The sequence below is a fragment of the Staurois parvus genome, unplaced genomic scaffold (assembly GCF_062004578.1).
Source record: "Staurois parvus isolate SC_StPar_1 unplaced genomic scaffold, SC_StPar_1.0 ptg000503l, whole genome shotgun sequence".
Lineage (NCBI taxonomy): Eukaryota > Metazoa > Chordata > Amphibia > Anura > Ranidae > Staurois > Staurois parvus.
The window spans coordinates 595531-612836 of NW_028318299.1; the positions used below are offsets into that span (position 1 = coordinate 595531).

Consider the following 17306-nt stretch of genomic DNA (forward strand, 5'->3'; position numbering starts at 1 on the left):
CCCATATGTCAGGGCGAGTGGGCCCCACCCACAAGAGTTTGCGCCTCCCCTCCTAACACATTAAAAGACCACATTCCCTCAACGTGGGCCCCTGGCAGAGCACCTTATCCCCATGTTGATAAGGACAAGGGCTTCTATCCCACGATGAAAGATTGTGAGAGTCTACGGGTGGGAGGCTTATCAAAACCTTTTAAAGAATGTCACATTCAAATATCCACTCCCCCCACATCTATGTGAAGAGTGAGGAGTACAAAGTACCACTATTCATTTGCAAACAAAATTGAGTCTGGCCACTAGATGGCACCAACGATCATAGGAAATAACTATGCTTCTCAGAGTCATCTGGTGGCCATAATGTGATATTTTTTTTTGCATTCACACATTCGAACAGCAGAAAATAGAGCTTGAGAGCTTTTAATTTTGACGCTTTAGACTAGAGCAAATTTACATTTTGATGAACCAACAGCCGTGCAAATGTTTTCATCTTTTTAATTATTGGATACACCTTTATGTCTAAGCTTGAGCTGTTATTTTTTCAGCCAAAAATCTGGACATAGATTTTCCTTTTTTTTTTTTAAGAAGGCAAACATAAGTAATTACTATTATATAATATTATTAGATCATATTATAATCAGAACTCCCAGAAGTAAGTAATTATTTTACAGGTAAACTCCATATTCATTACAAATAAAGGTACAGTATATCACGTTGGCAAAAACCACTGTGTAACCAGCTAAAAAAAAAAAAACATTTTTAAGTTATTTTTTGATTGTTGTGTGCCCTTGATGGGTAGGACAACTCTTTCTTTTTGTCTTGGTGGCTATTATCAGCCAGCAAAAGCAGGAAGTGATTTTATATTCAAAGTTGTAGAGTTGTCACCAGAGCAGGAAATGCTTCTTAAACCCTATTAGTTCTGTTGACCTGGAAATACGAGAATAAATTCAACTGATATAATTCTAAGAAACCAACATTTGTATTTAGCTGCAACTGAGCTAATTTATGAACTTTCTCCCAAAATGTACAGAAACCCCATTTTATCTTAATTTTCCTCTTCTGAACTTATTCTTCTACTATCTGTTATCCCAAAATTTTCTATTTGTGTCACTCTTGTGGATAAAGTTGAGCAGGAATTTTTTTCTCTCTATGAAATCTGTGATTGGGTCTCTTGGCTGCCCCAGTCGGTATTTGACATCCTTCAAGGCACTGTCTATCACTTTCAGAATGTTGGTGGTCCTCCCCTGAGTTTTCATGGAGCTCTCCCGTGTGTAATTCTCTATGACGATCACCGTCTCCGCTCCCATGAGTCTAAACTTTTTCTCTGTTTGAAGGTAATCTCCACTGGATCCATGGGTGAGGACAACAATGGGGAAGACTCCTGGGGGAGAGAGAGATCTGTTATAACAAGTATATAGGACAACATGTGACTTAGCACTTTTTATTTTGTGAAGGAAACATACATGATCAGGAAATTGGAACCAGCATATTTAAAGAAGTACAGCCAATGCTGTTTTGGTTTTACTTCTCCTGTAGATCACGAGAGTGCAGTTTGTTCTGCATTCCTGTGACTCTTTTTCAGCTGACAGCGGGCTAAGCCTGCTGTTGGCTGATGTCACTAAACCAGTCAAAGCTGGGGAAAGATCCCGACTTCAGAGTCGGGATTCACCCCAGAGTCTGGAGCGGCACCTGGCTCACCCTCTCAGCAAGCCACTGAGAGCCTGAGCCAGCCACTCCCTCCCCCTCCACAGCCCAGCGCTCCAGTGCACATAGGTGCGGGGGGGGGGGGGGGGCAGAGCAGACAGTGGTGACTGACAATCACCACTTCCTGTTCACATCGGCAGTGAAAACGCAGCGATCAGCGGTCATCTCCCCAAGCCAGTGGGGGACAGATGCAGCAACGGGGCACTGCCGCATCCACCTAGGTAAGTATAGATGGGGAAAAACTGTCCAAACTTCTCTTTTAAGGAGTATTTAAAGGGAAAATGTAATGGTTTGTGGTCAATGGTATCAAAGATTAAAGATTTCTAAATCAATGCTTTACAACTTTGTCTATGACACCTTAGCTTGCCAACATATGCTGAGCTTTCTAATAAGTAAAGGATGTGTTGCCGTATCTGTTCCCCTGTAATATGTCACAGTTTTCCAATCCTTAGATGTGGTGGCTTCATTAGTTTTCTTTTTTTAGGCTTTTTTCCCTTTATTTTCAGCTGATGATACTGCCAGTAACATACACTCACCGGCCACTTTATTAGGTCCACCTTGCTAGTCCCGGGTTGGACGCCCTTTTGCCTTCATTCCTTATGGCATAGATTCAACAAGGTGTTGTAAACATTCCTCAGAGATTTTGCTCCATATTGACATGATGGCATCAAGCAGTTGCTGCAGATTTGTTGGCTGCACATCCATGAACCATCGATACAAGGCAGGATGGATCCCCTGCACCATGCCACCACCACCACCAGCCTATACCATTGATACAAGGCAGGATGGATCCCCCACACCATGGCACCACCACCACCACCAGCCTGAACCATTGATACAAGGCAGGATGGATCCCCCCACCATGACACCACCACCACCAGCCTGAACCATTGATAGAAGGCAGGATGGATCCTCCACACCATGACACCACCACCACCAGCCTGAACCGTTGATACAAGGCAGGATGGATCCCCCCACCATGACACCACCACCACCAGCCTGAATCATGCATACAAGCAGGATGGATCCCCCACACCATGACACCACCACCACCAACCTGAACCGTTGATACAAGGCAGGATGGATCCCCCACACCATGACACCACCACCACCAACCTGAACCGTTGATACAAGGCAGGATGGATCCCCCACACCATGACACCACCACCACCAACCTGAACCGTTGATACAAGGCAGGATAGATCCCCCACACCATGACACCTCCACCACCACCAGCCTGAACCACTGATACAAGGCAGGATAGATCCCCCACACCATGACACCACCAGCCTGAACCACTGATACAAGGCAGGATGGATCCCCCACACCATGACACCACCACCACCAGCCTGAATCATGCATACAAGGCAGGATGGATCCCCCCACCATGACACCTCCACCACCAGCCTGAACCGTTCATACAAGGCAGGATGGATCCATGCTTTCATGTTGTTTACGCCAAATTCTGACCCTACCATCTGAATGTCGTAGCTGAAATCCAGACTCATCAGACCAGGCAACGTTTTTTCCAATCTTCTGTTGTCCAATTTTGAAAATTGTAAGCTCAGTTTCTGGTTCTTAGCTGACAGGTGTGGTCTTCTGCTGCTGTAGCCCTTCTGCTTCAAGGTTGGAGGTGTTGTGTATTCAGAGATGGTATTCTGCATACCTTGGTTGTAATGAATGGTTATTTGAGTTACTTTTGCATTTTTCTATCATCTGGAACCAGTCTGTCTATTCTCCTCTGACCTCTGACATCAACAAGGCATTTTCCTTCACACAGCTGCTGCTCACTGGATATTTTCTCTTTTGTGGACCATTCTCTGTAAACCCTAGAGATGGTTGTGCGTGAAAATCCCAGTAGATCAGCAGTTTTTGAAACACTTAGACCATCCCGCCTGGCACCAACAGCCATGCCATATTCAAAGTCACTTAAATCCCCTTTATTCCCCAGTCTGATGCTCTATTTGAACTTCAGCAAGTCGTATTCACCACATCTAGATGCCTAAATGCATTGAGTTGCTGCCATGTGATTGGCTGATCAGCAATTTGTGTTACCAAGCAATTGAACAGGTGGACCTCATAAAGTGGCCAGTGAGTGTATGTTGAATTTAGTAGTTTCCATCCACATCTAGAATCTTTTTATAGGTCTCTTTGATCCTTTAAAATTAAGCAAGATTATTTGTGTTATCATTAGTAATTGAGAACATCAAGCGTTTGAAATGGCAATATGTTTCAGTTTCTGTAAAGAAGATGGAAGAAATATCAGTCTTGTAAGGTGCCACTAATATCTGTGTATAAGGGCTGATGACCAAACTGAAGTCCAGAGTTGACATGTGGCCCCTGCAGACAGTAGTCTGTATTGTGGTGATTACTCAAGCCTGGAAAGGCAAAATATTCACAACAATGGACGCTAGAAATGGTAATGGTTGGGTTTCTTACTTTTTATATGATTTCAGTTCTTTTCTCTTTTTATGCTGGTTTTTTTTCTCTATACTGGATCTTGCTGAGAGAAATATTACATTTGTAAGATGTATTTAAGGATTGCAAAGGTGGAAGAACTGGTTTCTAAAGGGCTGTAATGGCAGTGATCTCTAGCAGTCTCATGTAGCATGTCTCCGGGTTCACACAGAAGTACATTACCTGTCATTTGTGTACAGTTATTCATAAAAGTTCCAATTTCATCCATTTCCTCAGTTACTATCAGACATTTGCAGCTAAAAGATGAAGAAAATGCAAAAGAACAAACATGTGTTTAGTGAGACATAAGAATGGTTCTGTCATCATATTCTGACTACCGATTGTTACTTGTACAATACCGGCCATCTACAAAAGGCAGCTACCATACCATAGCTATATTCTACCATCAAATTATGCAGCTACAAACAGACCATTACCCTAGGTTCACCCTAATGCAGATTTCAGGGCAGTTTCCAGTTTGCAGAACCCACTACAGACCATTTAACATGGTTTTCTATGGATCTAGTTCACGTCTAGGTGTTTTGAGCAGGTGCATTTTATGGAAAGGATCAGGGACTTTTTGTTCCCGCAGCAGATTGTGTTTTTCATGTAATAACCCTAATCCTAGCCATTAACCCTAACCCTAGTCATTAACCCTAATCCTAGTCATTAACCCTAATCCTAGCCATTAAACCCTAACCCTAGCCATTAACCCTAACCCTAGCCATTAACCCTAACCCTAGCCATTAACCCTAATCCTAGCCATTAACCCTAACCCTAGCCATTAACCCTAATCCCAGCCATTAACCCTAACCCTAATCCTAGCCATTAACCCTAATCCTAGCCATTAACCCTAACCCTAGTCATTAACCCTAACCCTAGCTCTTAACACTAATCCTAGTCATTAACCCTAACCCTAGTCATTAACCCTAATCCTAGTCATTAACCCTAACCCTAGCTCTTAACCCTAATCCTAGTCATTAACCCTAACCCTAGTCATTAACCCTAACCCTAGTCATTAACCCTAACCCTAGTCATTAACCCTAACCCTAGCCATTAACCCTAACCCTAGTCATTAACCCTAACCCTAGTCATTAACCCTAACCCTAGTCATTAACCCTAACCCTAACCATTAACCCTAATCCTAGCCATTAACTGTAATCCTAGCCATTAACCCTAATCCTAGCCATTAACCCTAATCCTAGCCATTAACCCTAACCCTAACCATTAACCCTAATCCTAGCCATTAACTGTAATCCTAGCCATTAACCCTAATCCTAGCCATTAGCCCTAATCCTAGCCATTAACCCTAACCCTAGCCATTAACCCTAACCCTAGCCATTAACCCTAATCCTAGCCATTAACCCTAATCCTAGCCATTAACCCTAATCCCAGCCATTAACCCTAATCCTAGCCTTTACACCTAACCCTAGCTCTTAAACCTAATCCTAGCCATTAACCCTAACCCTAGCCATTAACCCTGATCCTAGCCATTAACCCTAATCCTAGCCATTAACCCTAATCCTAGTCATTAACCCTAATCCCAGCCATTAACCCTAATCCTAGCCTTTACACCTAACCCTAGCTCTTAAACCTAATCCTAGCCATTAACCCTAACCCTAGCCATTAACCCTAAGCCTAGCCATTAACCCTAATTAGCCATTAACCCAAACCCTAGCCATTAACCCTTATTCTAGACATTAACCCTAACCCTAGCTCTTAACCCTAATCCTAGCCTTTAAACCTAACCCTAACATGCAACTTTGGTCACATAAAGGTTCCTGCACCACTTTGATGCTACTTGAGTGCCAGAGAGTGTTGTATCAAAGTCGCGATGCATGAACAGACCTGCCATACTTTTCTGCTAGAAGAAAAAACTGCAAAACTCATCAAATACATGTGTTAAAAAAGCAACATGCACAGCAAAACAAGCTGGAATAATGCATCAGCAGCAGCCTGCATAGATGTGAACTTAGCCTTACTATAAGTCTCAAATGGGTTCTCTGCCACCACGCCCAAATCTGGGCTCAATATACCTTGCAAATGCACCCCAATGCACATGAAACGCAACGCACCACAAGGCACACATGGTCCTTGTCCAGTGTAGAATATGTCGCGGTACATTGGAAGTCCATTCAAAATTAACAGCTGAAGAACGTAGAAAAATAGTGCTGGACCTGTGAGGTTATCTTATTGATTTTGCTATTTCAAAATATCGAGAATGATGTAAGTAATCTGGTTCCTGGGCAGGTGACTTCTACACCCCAGAAGATCTCCATGGTCTCCTTGCAGTGGTATGTAACAAAAATGGAATGTGACGCACCGCACCACTGCTAGGTCTAGATACAACTTTATTCCAATAAAAGTTATGGAGTAATGATACAATGTAGCTAATATATGGGCTCAGTGATACCCCTATGTAACAACTCTAGATGTGGCAAGATGTGATATTAATGAGGACCTGATATCTCCCACTACTTGGATCGTTCCTACTGTTGTCCTTATCAAGTCTGCATAGGACGTCAAAAAATTCTGAGATATCTCCCTATTTGGGTACCCTTGTCATACCATGCTTAAAGCTTCCTTGGGGTATCTGATTCGGCATGGACATCTCACAGCCAAGTCATACAAGTCATCACTATCAAACAGATCTAAATTGAGGATGGTTTCTTGGTACTATCCCTACTGTGAAGGTGATAACAACCTGCCAGTCCCTTGGTGTTTCCTTTACAGGGATACCCTGTGATAGCATTCAGGTTACATTCCTGTAAATTCCAATTGAGAGACCTGAGGAAGCAGATGAGCTAAATGCGTTTACCTTTTTGGATTACCAGAAATGAAGAATTATATCAACTGAAGAAATGATCCATATATTTGAGTGATGACTGTGGAATTTGTTTATAGTTTTTTTGTTAGTCTTGTTTTTTAATATTGTAATAAAAACTAACATTTAATTGACAAATAGTGTGTTCCTTAGTACCAGTAAAGTCCAATAATATTTTGTACCTTTTCTCTTGATATACTGTATATTGGGATGTTGGTACTAAGTGGAGGCAGCAACATTATATACTTTACATTGTCCCCGGAGTAAGATGCTGCAGATACCTTGTGTGTATGTCATATACAATACAGTTGAAGTTCATGTTTCACCAGTGACAACCCCCTGCATACTTTAAAGTTTGCATTGAGATATTCAGTGGTTGCACTTCCACACTCTACTGTTACTGTTGTTACTCTACTCACTCCTAGGTTTCTCATTGGACTATTATCCTCCTAGATTGTAAGCTTGAAAGAGTAGGGCCCTCTTACCCCTCGTACGCTGTCTGTCTTTGTAGTACTGTGCTATGTATTGTCCCCCCTATTGTACAGCGCTGAGCAAACCCTTTGGCGCTATATAAACTCGATGTAATAAATAAATAAATAAATAAATAAATAAATTAGGACTATGATTTTTTATGTATAACTATTACTGACTCATACTGGATTGTCTAGAAATCTCTCTTTAACAATTGAATGTGGTTATGAGGGCATGGTTGGTAGAAATATTTGAATTTTAGATGCTTTTAGACTGTAGACTGTGTCTATGCAGTGGTACTCAGGGCCAGTGCTAGACCATTTTGTTCCCTAGGCAAGACCAGCTACTTACTCCCCCCCCCACCCAAAAAAAAACACAAAACTGCTAAATTTTTTTAATTTGCAAAAATAAGTGGCATAAGATGCCACCAGCACCAATATTAAAGACAAAAAATATATTCTCCAACTATAAAGTAACTGTATTAACCAGACAGAGAAACAAAAAAATGGAGACAGAGTTTCAAAACTCCACAGTGTTCAGCAGCCACCAACCGGCATACCGTAAGGGACTGAGTCTGAGAGGAACACTAAAAGGAGCAGCAGCTCAGCTGATACACTGGCCCCAGACACCTGGCATCTTTCTGTCTAAATGGTCATGTGTGTGGACAGGCTGTGAGACAATTGTGCAGAGTAAAGATACCATCATTCCCTCATCATTCTCTGTGTGTGAAGAGAAGGGGACTCTGCAGAGAAATTATGAATTAATACAAGAGGTCCATAGGCCACAGAGAGAGAATGCTGGCCTGAGCTGCGCCCAGGCACCCCTAGAGGGCAGTGAGTTCTAGGCAGCTGCCTAGTTTGCCTAGTGGAAGCACTGGCACTGGTGGTACTTTTATAACAAGTCTACTCGATACAAGTTTAAATTTGATACAATTTATAAAAGACATTTGGGGGTTTCTAAAACAATCAACATCCATACTCACTGCTAACACTGCAACTTAAATTTGATTCTGAAGCTGTCCTAGGTTGGCTCTAAAACAGAGAACTGAGCAATTACATAACCATTGATCTCTCAGTCCTTGGTCTTGTTAGAGAGGAGAGCAGTGACTGACAGTCATTGCTCTCCATTCTGCCTCTCCAGCACTCACTGGAGAACTTGGCTTCGGAGGGTGCAGCTGGCTTTAGTGTGCTGAGAGGCAGAGCCAGCTGTCAATCACGCAGCTGGGTGGATCCTGACAATATGGCAGGCTATAGTCCAATGTCAGCTGACTCTAGGTCACGGGAGTGCAAAAGTAAGTGCACTCCTGTGACTTACAGGAGAAATATGGGCAGAAAAGTTTTGGCCAAACTTCTGTTTCAATAAAGTGATACACTGTTTTTGTAAATGAAATGTGCCATTTGGCTCATTCTTATCTCCATTTAGGGTTTTTTATTTTTTATTTCATAGGAATGTGACATGAACACACACTAGAACTAGATGGATCTAAATTATTCAAAGTAATTGTCTAGGACACCATGCTCTGTTCTGGTTTCTTTTACAGGGGTAACTTCCTCCTCCTCATTAGGTTACAGTGGTCAGGCCTAGTTAGTGATTGGCTGTTTGGGCCTAGGCAATGCATCCTCGGAGGAAGTCATATCTCTGGAATCAGCAGCTATTTGCTAAAGGCTCCAACAGAGCAAATAGACCAGGGAAAACACAGAAACGATGACTATTTACAGGGGTTCTTGATAGATTCTTGAGAAAGAAATCATAAAGTTATAAATTGTATCTTTGAATATTAGAATGTATCTATATAACATAATATTAATGTTTCACAATATAACCTTTTACCTAAAAAATATCTTCTTGTCAGCTGAAATTTTAATTTGTAGGAATTTGTAAGTGTCATTTGGAGGAATAGTGTCCCTATGTTTGTGGTGTCAACTTGTACCGAAATGACAACCTCTACTACTTTTTTTTGGAAATCATTTTATAGTTTGTGCTAATTCATTGGTTTAAATCACTTACTCTTATAATACTTATAGTATAAAACAGGGGTCTCCAAACTTTCAAAGTGGGAGGAATAGTGTCCCATTAACAACATTGGGGAGAATAGTGCTCCACCATTGGTACCAGTAGGAGGAATAGTGCCCCATCATTGGTATAAGTGGGAGAAATAGTGCCCCATCATTGGTATCAGTGGGAGGAATAGTGTCCCATCATTGGTATCAGTGGGGGGAATAGTGCCCCATCATTGGTATCAGTGGGAGGAATAGTGCCTCATCATTGGTGTCAGTGGGAGGAATAGTGCCCCATCATTGGTATAAGTGGGAGAAATAGTGCCTCATCATTGGTATCAGTGGGAGGAATAGTGCCCCATCATTGGTATCAGTGGGAGGAATAGTGCCCCATCATTGGTATCAGTGGGAGGAATACTGCCCCATCATTGGTATCAGTGGAAGGACTAGTGCCCCATCATTGGTGTCAGTGGGAGGAATAGTGCCCCATCATTGGTATCAGTGGGAGGAATAGTGCCCCTTTGTTGGTATTCTTAGGAGGAATACTGCCCCATCATTGGTATCAGTGGGAGGAATAGTGCCCCATCATTGATATCAGTGGGAGGAATAGTGCCCCATCATTGATATCAATGGGAGGAATAGTGCCCCTTCATTGTAATCAGTGGAAGGAATAGTGCCCCATCATTGGTATCAGTGGGAGGAATAGTGCCTCATCATTGGTATCAGTGGGAGGAATAGTGCCCCATCATTGGTATCAGTGGGAGGAATAGTGTCCCATCATTGGTATAAGTGGGAGAAATAGTGCCCCATCATTGGTATCAGTGGGAGGAATAGTGCCCCATCATTGGTATCAGTGGGAGGAATAGTGCCCCTTCGTTGGTATTCTTAGGAGGAATACTGCCCCATCATTGGTATCAGTGGGAGGAATAGTGCCCCATCATTGATATCAGTGGGAGGAATAGTGCCCCATCATTGATATCAATGGGAGGAATAGTGCCCCTTCATTGTAATCAGTGGAAGGAATAGTTCCCCATCATTGGTATCAGTGGGAGGAATAGTGCCCCATCATTGTTGTCAGTGTGAGGAATAGTGCCCTGTCATTGGTGTCAGTGGGAGGAATAGTGCCCCATCATTGGTATCAGTGGGAGGAATAGTGCCCCATCATTGGTATCAGTGGGAGGAATAGTGTCCCATCATTGGTATAAGTGGGAGAAATAGTGCCCCATCATTGGTATCAGTGGGAGGAATAGTGCCCCATCATTGGTATCAGTGGGAGGAATAGTGTCCCATCATTGGTATAAGTGGGAGAAATAGTGCCCCATCATTGGTATCAGTGGGAGGAATAGTGCCTCATCATTGGTATCAGTGGGAGGAATAGTGCCCCATCATTGGTATCAGTGGGAGGACTAGTGCCCCATCATTGGTATCAGTGGGAGGAATAGTGCCCCATCATTGGTATCAGTGGAAGGACTAGTGCCCCATCATTGGTGTCAGTGGGAGGAATAGTGCCCCATCATTGGTATCAGTGGGAGGAATAGTGACCCTTCATTGGTATCAGTGGGAGGAATAGTGCCCCTTCGTTGGTATTCTTAGGAGGAATACTGCCCCATCATTGGTATCAGTGGAAGGAATAGTGCCCCATCATTGATATCAGTGGGAGGAATAGTGCCCCATCATTGATATCAATGGGAGGAATAGTGCCCCTTCATTGTAATCAGTGGAAGGAATAGTGCCCCATCATTTGTATCAGTGGTAGGAATAGTGCCCCATCATTGGTATCAGTGGTAGGAATAGTGCCCCATCATTGGTGTCAGTGGGAGTAATAGTGCCCCTTCATTGGTATTCTTAGGAGGAATAGTGCCCCATCATTGGTGTCATTTGGAGGAATAGTGTCCCATCATTGGTGTCATTTGGAGGAATAGTGCCCCATCATTGGTGTCATTTGGAGGAATAGTGCCCCATCATTGGTGTCATTTGGAGGAATAGTGTCCCATCACTGGCACCAGTGAGAGGAATAATGTCCTATCATTGGCGCCATTGAGAGGAATAGTGCCCCATCACTGCTATCAGTCGGAGGAATAGTGCCCCATCATTGGTATTCTTAGGAGGAATAGCGCCCTATCATTGGTGTCATTTGGAGGAATAGTGCCCCATCATTGGTGTAAGAGGGAAGAATGGTGCCTCGTATTGGTGGAAGGAATAGTGCCACAAGGGCCTAATAAAGGCAAGCAAAGGGCCACATCTGGCCCGCAGGCCGCAGTTTGGAGACCCCTGGTATAAAAGAAGAGAACAATGTGAAGCAAAGTAGTACAGCATCGGATCCCCTGTGAAGTCTAATATCACATTAGCCACCATCACCAGACAATTTCCTTAACATTCTTTTGTTCCTTCAGTTACCTATACCTCGGTATTCCTTCTCTTCTGGTCAGTTGTGGTGACTGTGACTCATGATATATCATTTAGTTCACCCGTCACTTACCTGTACACAAAGATGGGGACAATAAAGTCTGTGTAATTTGGTTCCATTTCTAATTCTTCTATCATAGTTCTAAAGTCCGATTTCCAGTTAACGTTCCTTCCTATAGGGATGAAGTTTCCTGTGGATGACAAGACAGGGGTGATACTGAACAGTCTGGATACAAATCCATCCCAGACGAATAACAGTGCAGTAAAAAAGTATTTGCCCCCTGATTTTTTTTTCCGCATATTTATCACACTTAAATCATTCAGATCATGAAACAAATTTTAATATTACACAAAGATAACCCAAGGAAATATAAGATGCAATCTTTATTTCATTTATTAAGAGAATAAAGCTGTCCAAAACCTGCCTGGCCTTTTGAGAAGAAGTAACCCCCCTTTGCTAAATCATGAATGAACTGAGTAACCATTTTTTGGAAAGCTGAGTTACATTTCACTTGCCACACCCATGCCTGATTATTACCAGACCTGTTGAATCAAGAAATCACTTGACTAGAAGCTGTCTGACAAAGTGATGCATGCTAAAAGATCTAAAAAAAACCTCATCATGCCGCAATCTAAAGAAATTCAATAACAAAGGAAAAGCAAAGTAATTGACATGTATCAGTCTGGAAAGGGTTATAAAGCCATTTCTAAGGCTTTGGGACTCCAGAAAACCACAGTGAGAGCCATTATCCACAAATGGAGAAAACCTGTAACCTTCTCAGGAATGGCCTACCAAAATTACTCCAAGAGCACAACAAGCACTCCTCCAGGAGACCATAAAAGAACCCAGAACAACATCTAAAGGACTACAGGCCTCACTTGCTCCAGGTTAGGTCAGTGTTCATGATTCAACAATAAGAAAATGACTGGGCAAAAATGTCCCCCATGGGAGAGTTCCAAGGCCAAAAGCCAATGTTGACTAAAAAGAATACAAAGGCTCGTCTTACATTTGCCAAAAAACATCTTCATTATCCCCAAAACTTTTGGGCAAATATTCTGTGGACTGATGAGACAAAAGTTGAACTTTTTGGAAGGTATGCATCCCGTTACATCCGGAGTAAAACTAACACAGCGTTTCATAAAAAGAACATCATACCAGCAGTCAACCATGGTGGTGGTAGTGTGCCCCTGGGGCTGCATTGCAGTTTCAGGATCTAGATGACTTACCATAATTGATGGAAACTTGAATTCTACGCTTTAACAGAAAAACCTGAAGAAGAATGTCCGGTCATCAGTTCCAGACCTCAAGCTCAACCGCACTTGGGTCATGCAGCAGGACAATGATCTGAAACACACCAGAATATCCACTTCCGAATGGCTAAAAAAAAACCAAAATTATGGTTTTGGAGAGGCCTAGTCAAAGTCCAGACTTAAATCCGATTGAGATGCTGTGGCATGACCGTAAACAGGCCGTTCATGCTCAAAATCCCTCTAATATAGCTGAATTAAAACAATTCAGCAAAGAAGAGTGGACCAAAATTCCTCCACAGAGATGTGAAAGACTCATTGCCAGTTATCAGAAATGTTTGATTGCAGTTGCTGCCACCAAAGGTGGCATAACCAGTTATCAGGTTTAGGGGGCAATTACTTTTTCACATAGGACCAGGCAGGTTTCTACAGTTTTTTTGCCTTAATAAATGAAATTATTATTTAAAAACTGCATTTAGTATTTACTCGGTTTATTTTTGTGTAATATAAAATGTATTTGATGATCTGAATCATTTCAGTGTGAGAAATATGGAAAAAAAGGGAGGGGGCACATACTTTTTCACAGCACTGTATATCTCAAAACTAACCTGTACTTTGCTCATAGCAAGCAAATCTCAGGTTCTCCTTACAGGAGGGACCATGAGCAGCATGTACAGTACTTACCTTCTCTGTTGTCTCTAAGCTGCGCAAGACTGCCCAAGACTTGTTCATCTAGCTGATAGTTAATGGACTACTGAACATGATACATTCACCAAGCCTTTGCATTACTTGATGTTGTTTGTGATCTCACTTCTGTAGGACTACCCCCTGTAGGAGCCTCTGTATGATTGTCTAGGGTTCTATTTTTCAATGGTTGCCCTGCAGCCCGACACACATTTACAGTCAATCTTTGGTTCAATGAACAGTGCAGGGGAGTTCCTTTTGGTATTTTTATTTGTTTGGTAACGTCTCAGATATTGGTTGCCTCCTGCCAATATCTTCCAGACATCTCTACCAGTAACCTCAGACGAGATCCTCAGATGACAGCCCCTCAGTCAGCTTTCAGCGACTTTCAGCATCCAGGCCTCTCAGCAAGCCAAGCTGAGGCCTCAACAAACAGCAAGAACATGGCAGGGTTACCTAAGGGGACAACCAGCCCTCCTTAGGCTATGATCACCTCCAAAGGACAAGACAATTCTGCTCCAGTCTCAGACTATTTATACACTTGCAATGTCTGGCAGGCATTGGCAACTTGGTGGTTTGTAAAACTTGCCAGCCCCCAGCCCAACCTCCACCCTGCCGCCCCCTCCCGATTCCTCCATTTTCATCTACCTCTGTTCCCCCTCTTTCTTTCCCCTTTATCCATCTCCACCTCTCCCCACTCCCCATCTCCCACTCCCTTCCCTTCCATTTTCCCTACAACCTTGCCTCCCCCTCTCTCCCCAGCTTCTCCCTTTCTATCTACCTCTGCCCTTCCTTTCTCTCTCTCTCTCTCTCTCTCTCTCTCTCTCCTCCTTTTCTATCTCCACCTCTCCCCATTCCCCATCCCCCACTCCCTTCCCTTCAATCTTCCCTACAATCCTGTCTCCCCCTCTCTCCCTGGCTTCTCCCTTTCTATCTACCTCTGCCCTTCCTTTCTCTCTCTCTCTCTCTCTCTCCTCCTTTTCTATCTCCACCTCTCCCCATTCCCCATCCCCCACTCCCTTCCCTTCAATCTTCCCTACAATCCTGTCTCCCCCTCTCTCCCTGGCTTCTCCCTTTCTATCATTCTCTGTCCTTTCTCTCTCTCTCTCCTCTTTTTCTATCTCCACCTCTCCCCACTCCCCATCCCCCACTCCTTTCCCTTTCATCTTCCCTACAATCCTGCCTCCCCCTCTCTTCTCGCTTCTCCCTTTTTATCTACCTCTGCCCTTCCTCTTTCTCTGTCTCTCTCCTCCTTTTCTATCCCCTCTTCCCCCACTCCCCATATCCTACTCACTTCCTTTCAATCCCCCCCCCCCCAGCCTCTCTCCCTTCCACCCTCTCCCTTTCTTTCACTCACCAAGCTGGGCATAGACTTCAGCCTGATAGAACCACTCCATCATAGGAAATCCTCTGTTGTCCACAAGGATGATGTTATCACTGAGTTGAAAAGTATTTCTTCTCATGGTTACTCCTCCATGGGCATCTGCAACATGAGCATGCTCTTTAAATTCTCCGTCATGCAAAGCATACATGCAAGAGTTAATGAAGGAGGATAGACCATGTCCGGTGTAGCCAAACAGTACCAGGAGGACCCGTTGATAGCCCTGGTCCCCCTGGGGTTCTCTGTCCAGGCTGAAAGTTTCAATGTTCTCTTTGAGCTCCTTATAATCCATCGTTATGTCTTTTTCTCTCTAGTTTCTGTATTTCCTGGTTAACGAATTTGATTTCTGCGTCTTCCTTTCATTTTTTACTAAAAAAAGATCCGAAGGAAACACAATGAGATAAAAGGCAACAAATGCAAACATGCAGACAGGATGGGAAGAGATTCCTAAAAACAGAAGTGAGTTATTTCTGTCTCCATCCAGGATTAAAGTTTACATATGTATACACAAAACACAGTTTCCTGTTAGTTTCAGAGAGATTATCGAAGGCTCTCCCTTGACCTGAAAGTCTGCATGCTTCACCCAACCACACCTTAAGCATGTGCATTCCACCTTGAAAAAAAAAAAAAAAAAACTGTAGCTGCTGACTTTTAAAATACACCCCTGTACAATATCCGTCCCTCGGTCCACCGGGGTCCTCACCACGGCTGGTTTCACCAGCCATCTTCTCTCCATGGCACCGGCATCTTCAGTGTGGGCACCCGGCTGTGACAGCTTGTGGCTTCACACTGTGCATGTGCGAGAAGTGCTGCACTCTGTGAATGGCCCCGTAGTCTTGTGGGACCTGTCAAATGTCCCAGAAGACTACAGGGAGGGAGGGTAGGAGAACAACATCTGCTTCCCATCGCCTAGGCGGTCGCAGCGAAAGTGGGAGCGGGTACCTGTCAAATTGGGGTACCCACCGCCTTAAAGTTGCCACTCCTTAATGGGGAGCGGGGGGCAAAGGCTTAAAGCGGAACTTCCCTTTTGGGTGGAACTCCGCTTTAAGATTTTCAAAAATTGCAAAGATTGCATTCCTTAACTTTAACCACTTGCTGCACAGGCCAGCTTTGCCAATTCTCACATACATATTAAAATCAGTATTTTAGAAGATTACTTAGAACCTCCAACAGTATATGTTTTCTGAAAGCAGAGGCCCTGGAGAATAAAATGGTTTTGCAATATTTTTTTATGTTCCACAATGTTTGCACAGCTGTTTATCAAATGCAGATTTTCAGGAGAAAAAAAAGCATTTCGATGAACTTTAGTGCACACTGACAGAATTTAATACCCCAATTTTCTGGTTAAATATAAAAATGTGATGTTGCATCGAGTAAATGGATACCAAACATGTCAAGTTTAAAAATTTCACATGCCTGTGAAATGGCAACAAACTAAGGTACCTACAATTATTCATAGGTAATGCTTTAAAACTCTTTATAGGTTATCAGTTTAGAATTAAACATGAGCTCTGGCATGATAATTATCGCTCTCCAATGTCAATTTCATTGACAAAACTATTTTTGTCGTAATTTTCATCGCCGGCATGTTTTCTGTGGAGAAAACTAGATGAAAATCAATTAGAATTTTCAGCAATTAACAAAAACTGAATGAAATTGAGCGCCAGTTCATATATATTTAAACTGGATGCATTTTGAACCACATCCAATTCTCATGACGTGTGCAATAACATTGGTTTCTATTGTGCCTGTTCACATATGGTGTACCCGCGGTGCAAATTCAGTTCTGTGTTCTGAGCAGTGCGGTCAGGTTCAGGTGGGAATTACAGGCCCATTGACTTCTATGGGAATCTTCTGAATCACATGTTTGCTCTCAGTCACAGAATTGGCAGCTGTATGAAAAATGCTGTCCTGAGGCAAACTTGTCCTGCATCTGATCTAAACCTGTCCTGATCCTGATTTAAACCTGTCCTGAATATGATCTAAACCTGTCCTGAACCTGATCTAAACCTGTCTTGATCCTGATCTAAACCTGTCCTGATCTAAACCTATCCTTAAACTGATCTAAACCTGTCCTGATCCTGATCTAAACCTCTCCTGAACATGATCTAAATCGGTCCTGAATCTGATCTAAACCTGT

The 17306-nt window shown here is 43.0% G+C and overlaps 1 protein-coding gene across 1 annotated transcript; it reads right to left on the reverse strand.

Annotated features, from left to right (window-relative positions):
- Nucleotides 1-398: 398 nt before the first annotated feature.
- LOC149451956 (uncharacterized) lies at nucleotides 399-15882 on the reverse strand. The gene is made up of 4 exons (XM_089689911.1): nucleotides 15143-15882; nucleotides 11927-12044; nucleotides 4339-4412; nucleotides 399-1375 (listed from the first exon to the last, which is right to left on the reverse strand). Exons 1-4 carry the CDS (start codon nucleotides 15456-15458, stop codon nucleotides 1071-1073), a joined length of 813 nt encoding a protein of 270 aa, XP_089546037.1. The 5' UTR covers nucleotides 15459-15882; the 3' UTR covers nucleotides 399-1070.
- Nucleotides 15883-17306: the final 1424 nt, after the last annotated feature.

Bases quoted from the DNA above. Each gene is read 5' to 3' on its own strand.
- LOC149451956 (XM_089689911.1), bottom strand. From the start codon at position 15,458: ATGGATTATAAGGAGCTCAAAGAGAACATTGAAACTTTCAGCCTGGAC. The intron at 4,413-11,926 runs GTAAGTGACGGG...TTCATCTTTTAG, and splicing joins GTCCCCATCTTTGTGTACAG to CTGCAAATGTCTGATAGTAA. The intron at 1,376-4,338 runs GTAATGTACTTC...TCTCTCCCCCAG, and splicing joins TAACTGTACACAAATGACAG to GAGTCTTCCCCATTGTTGTC.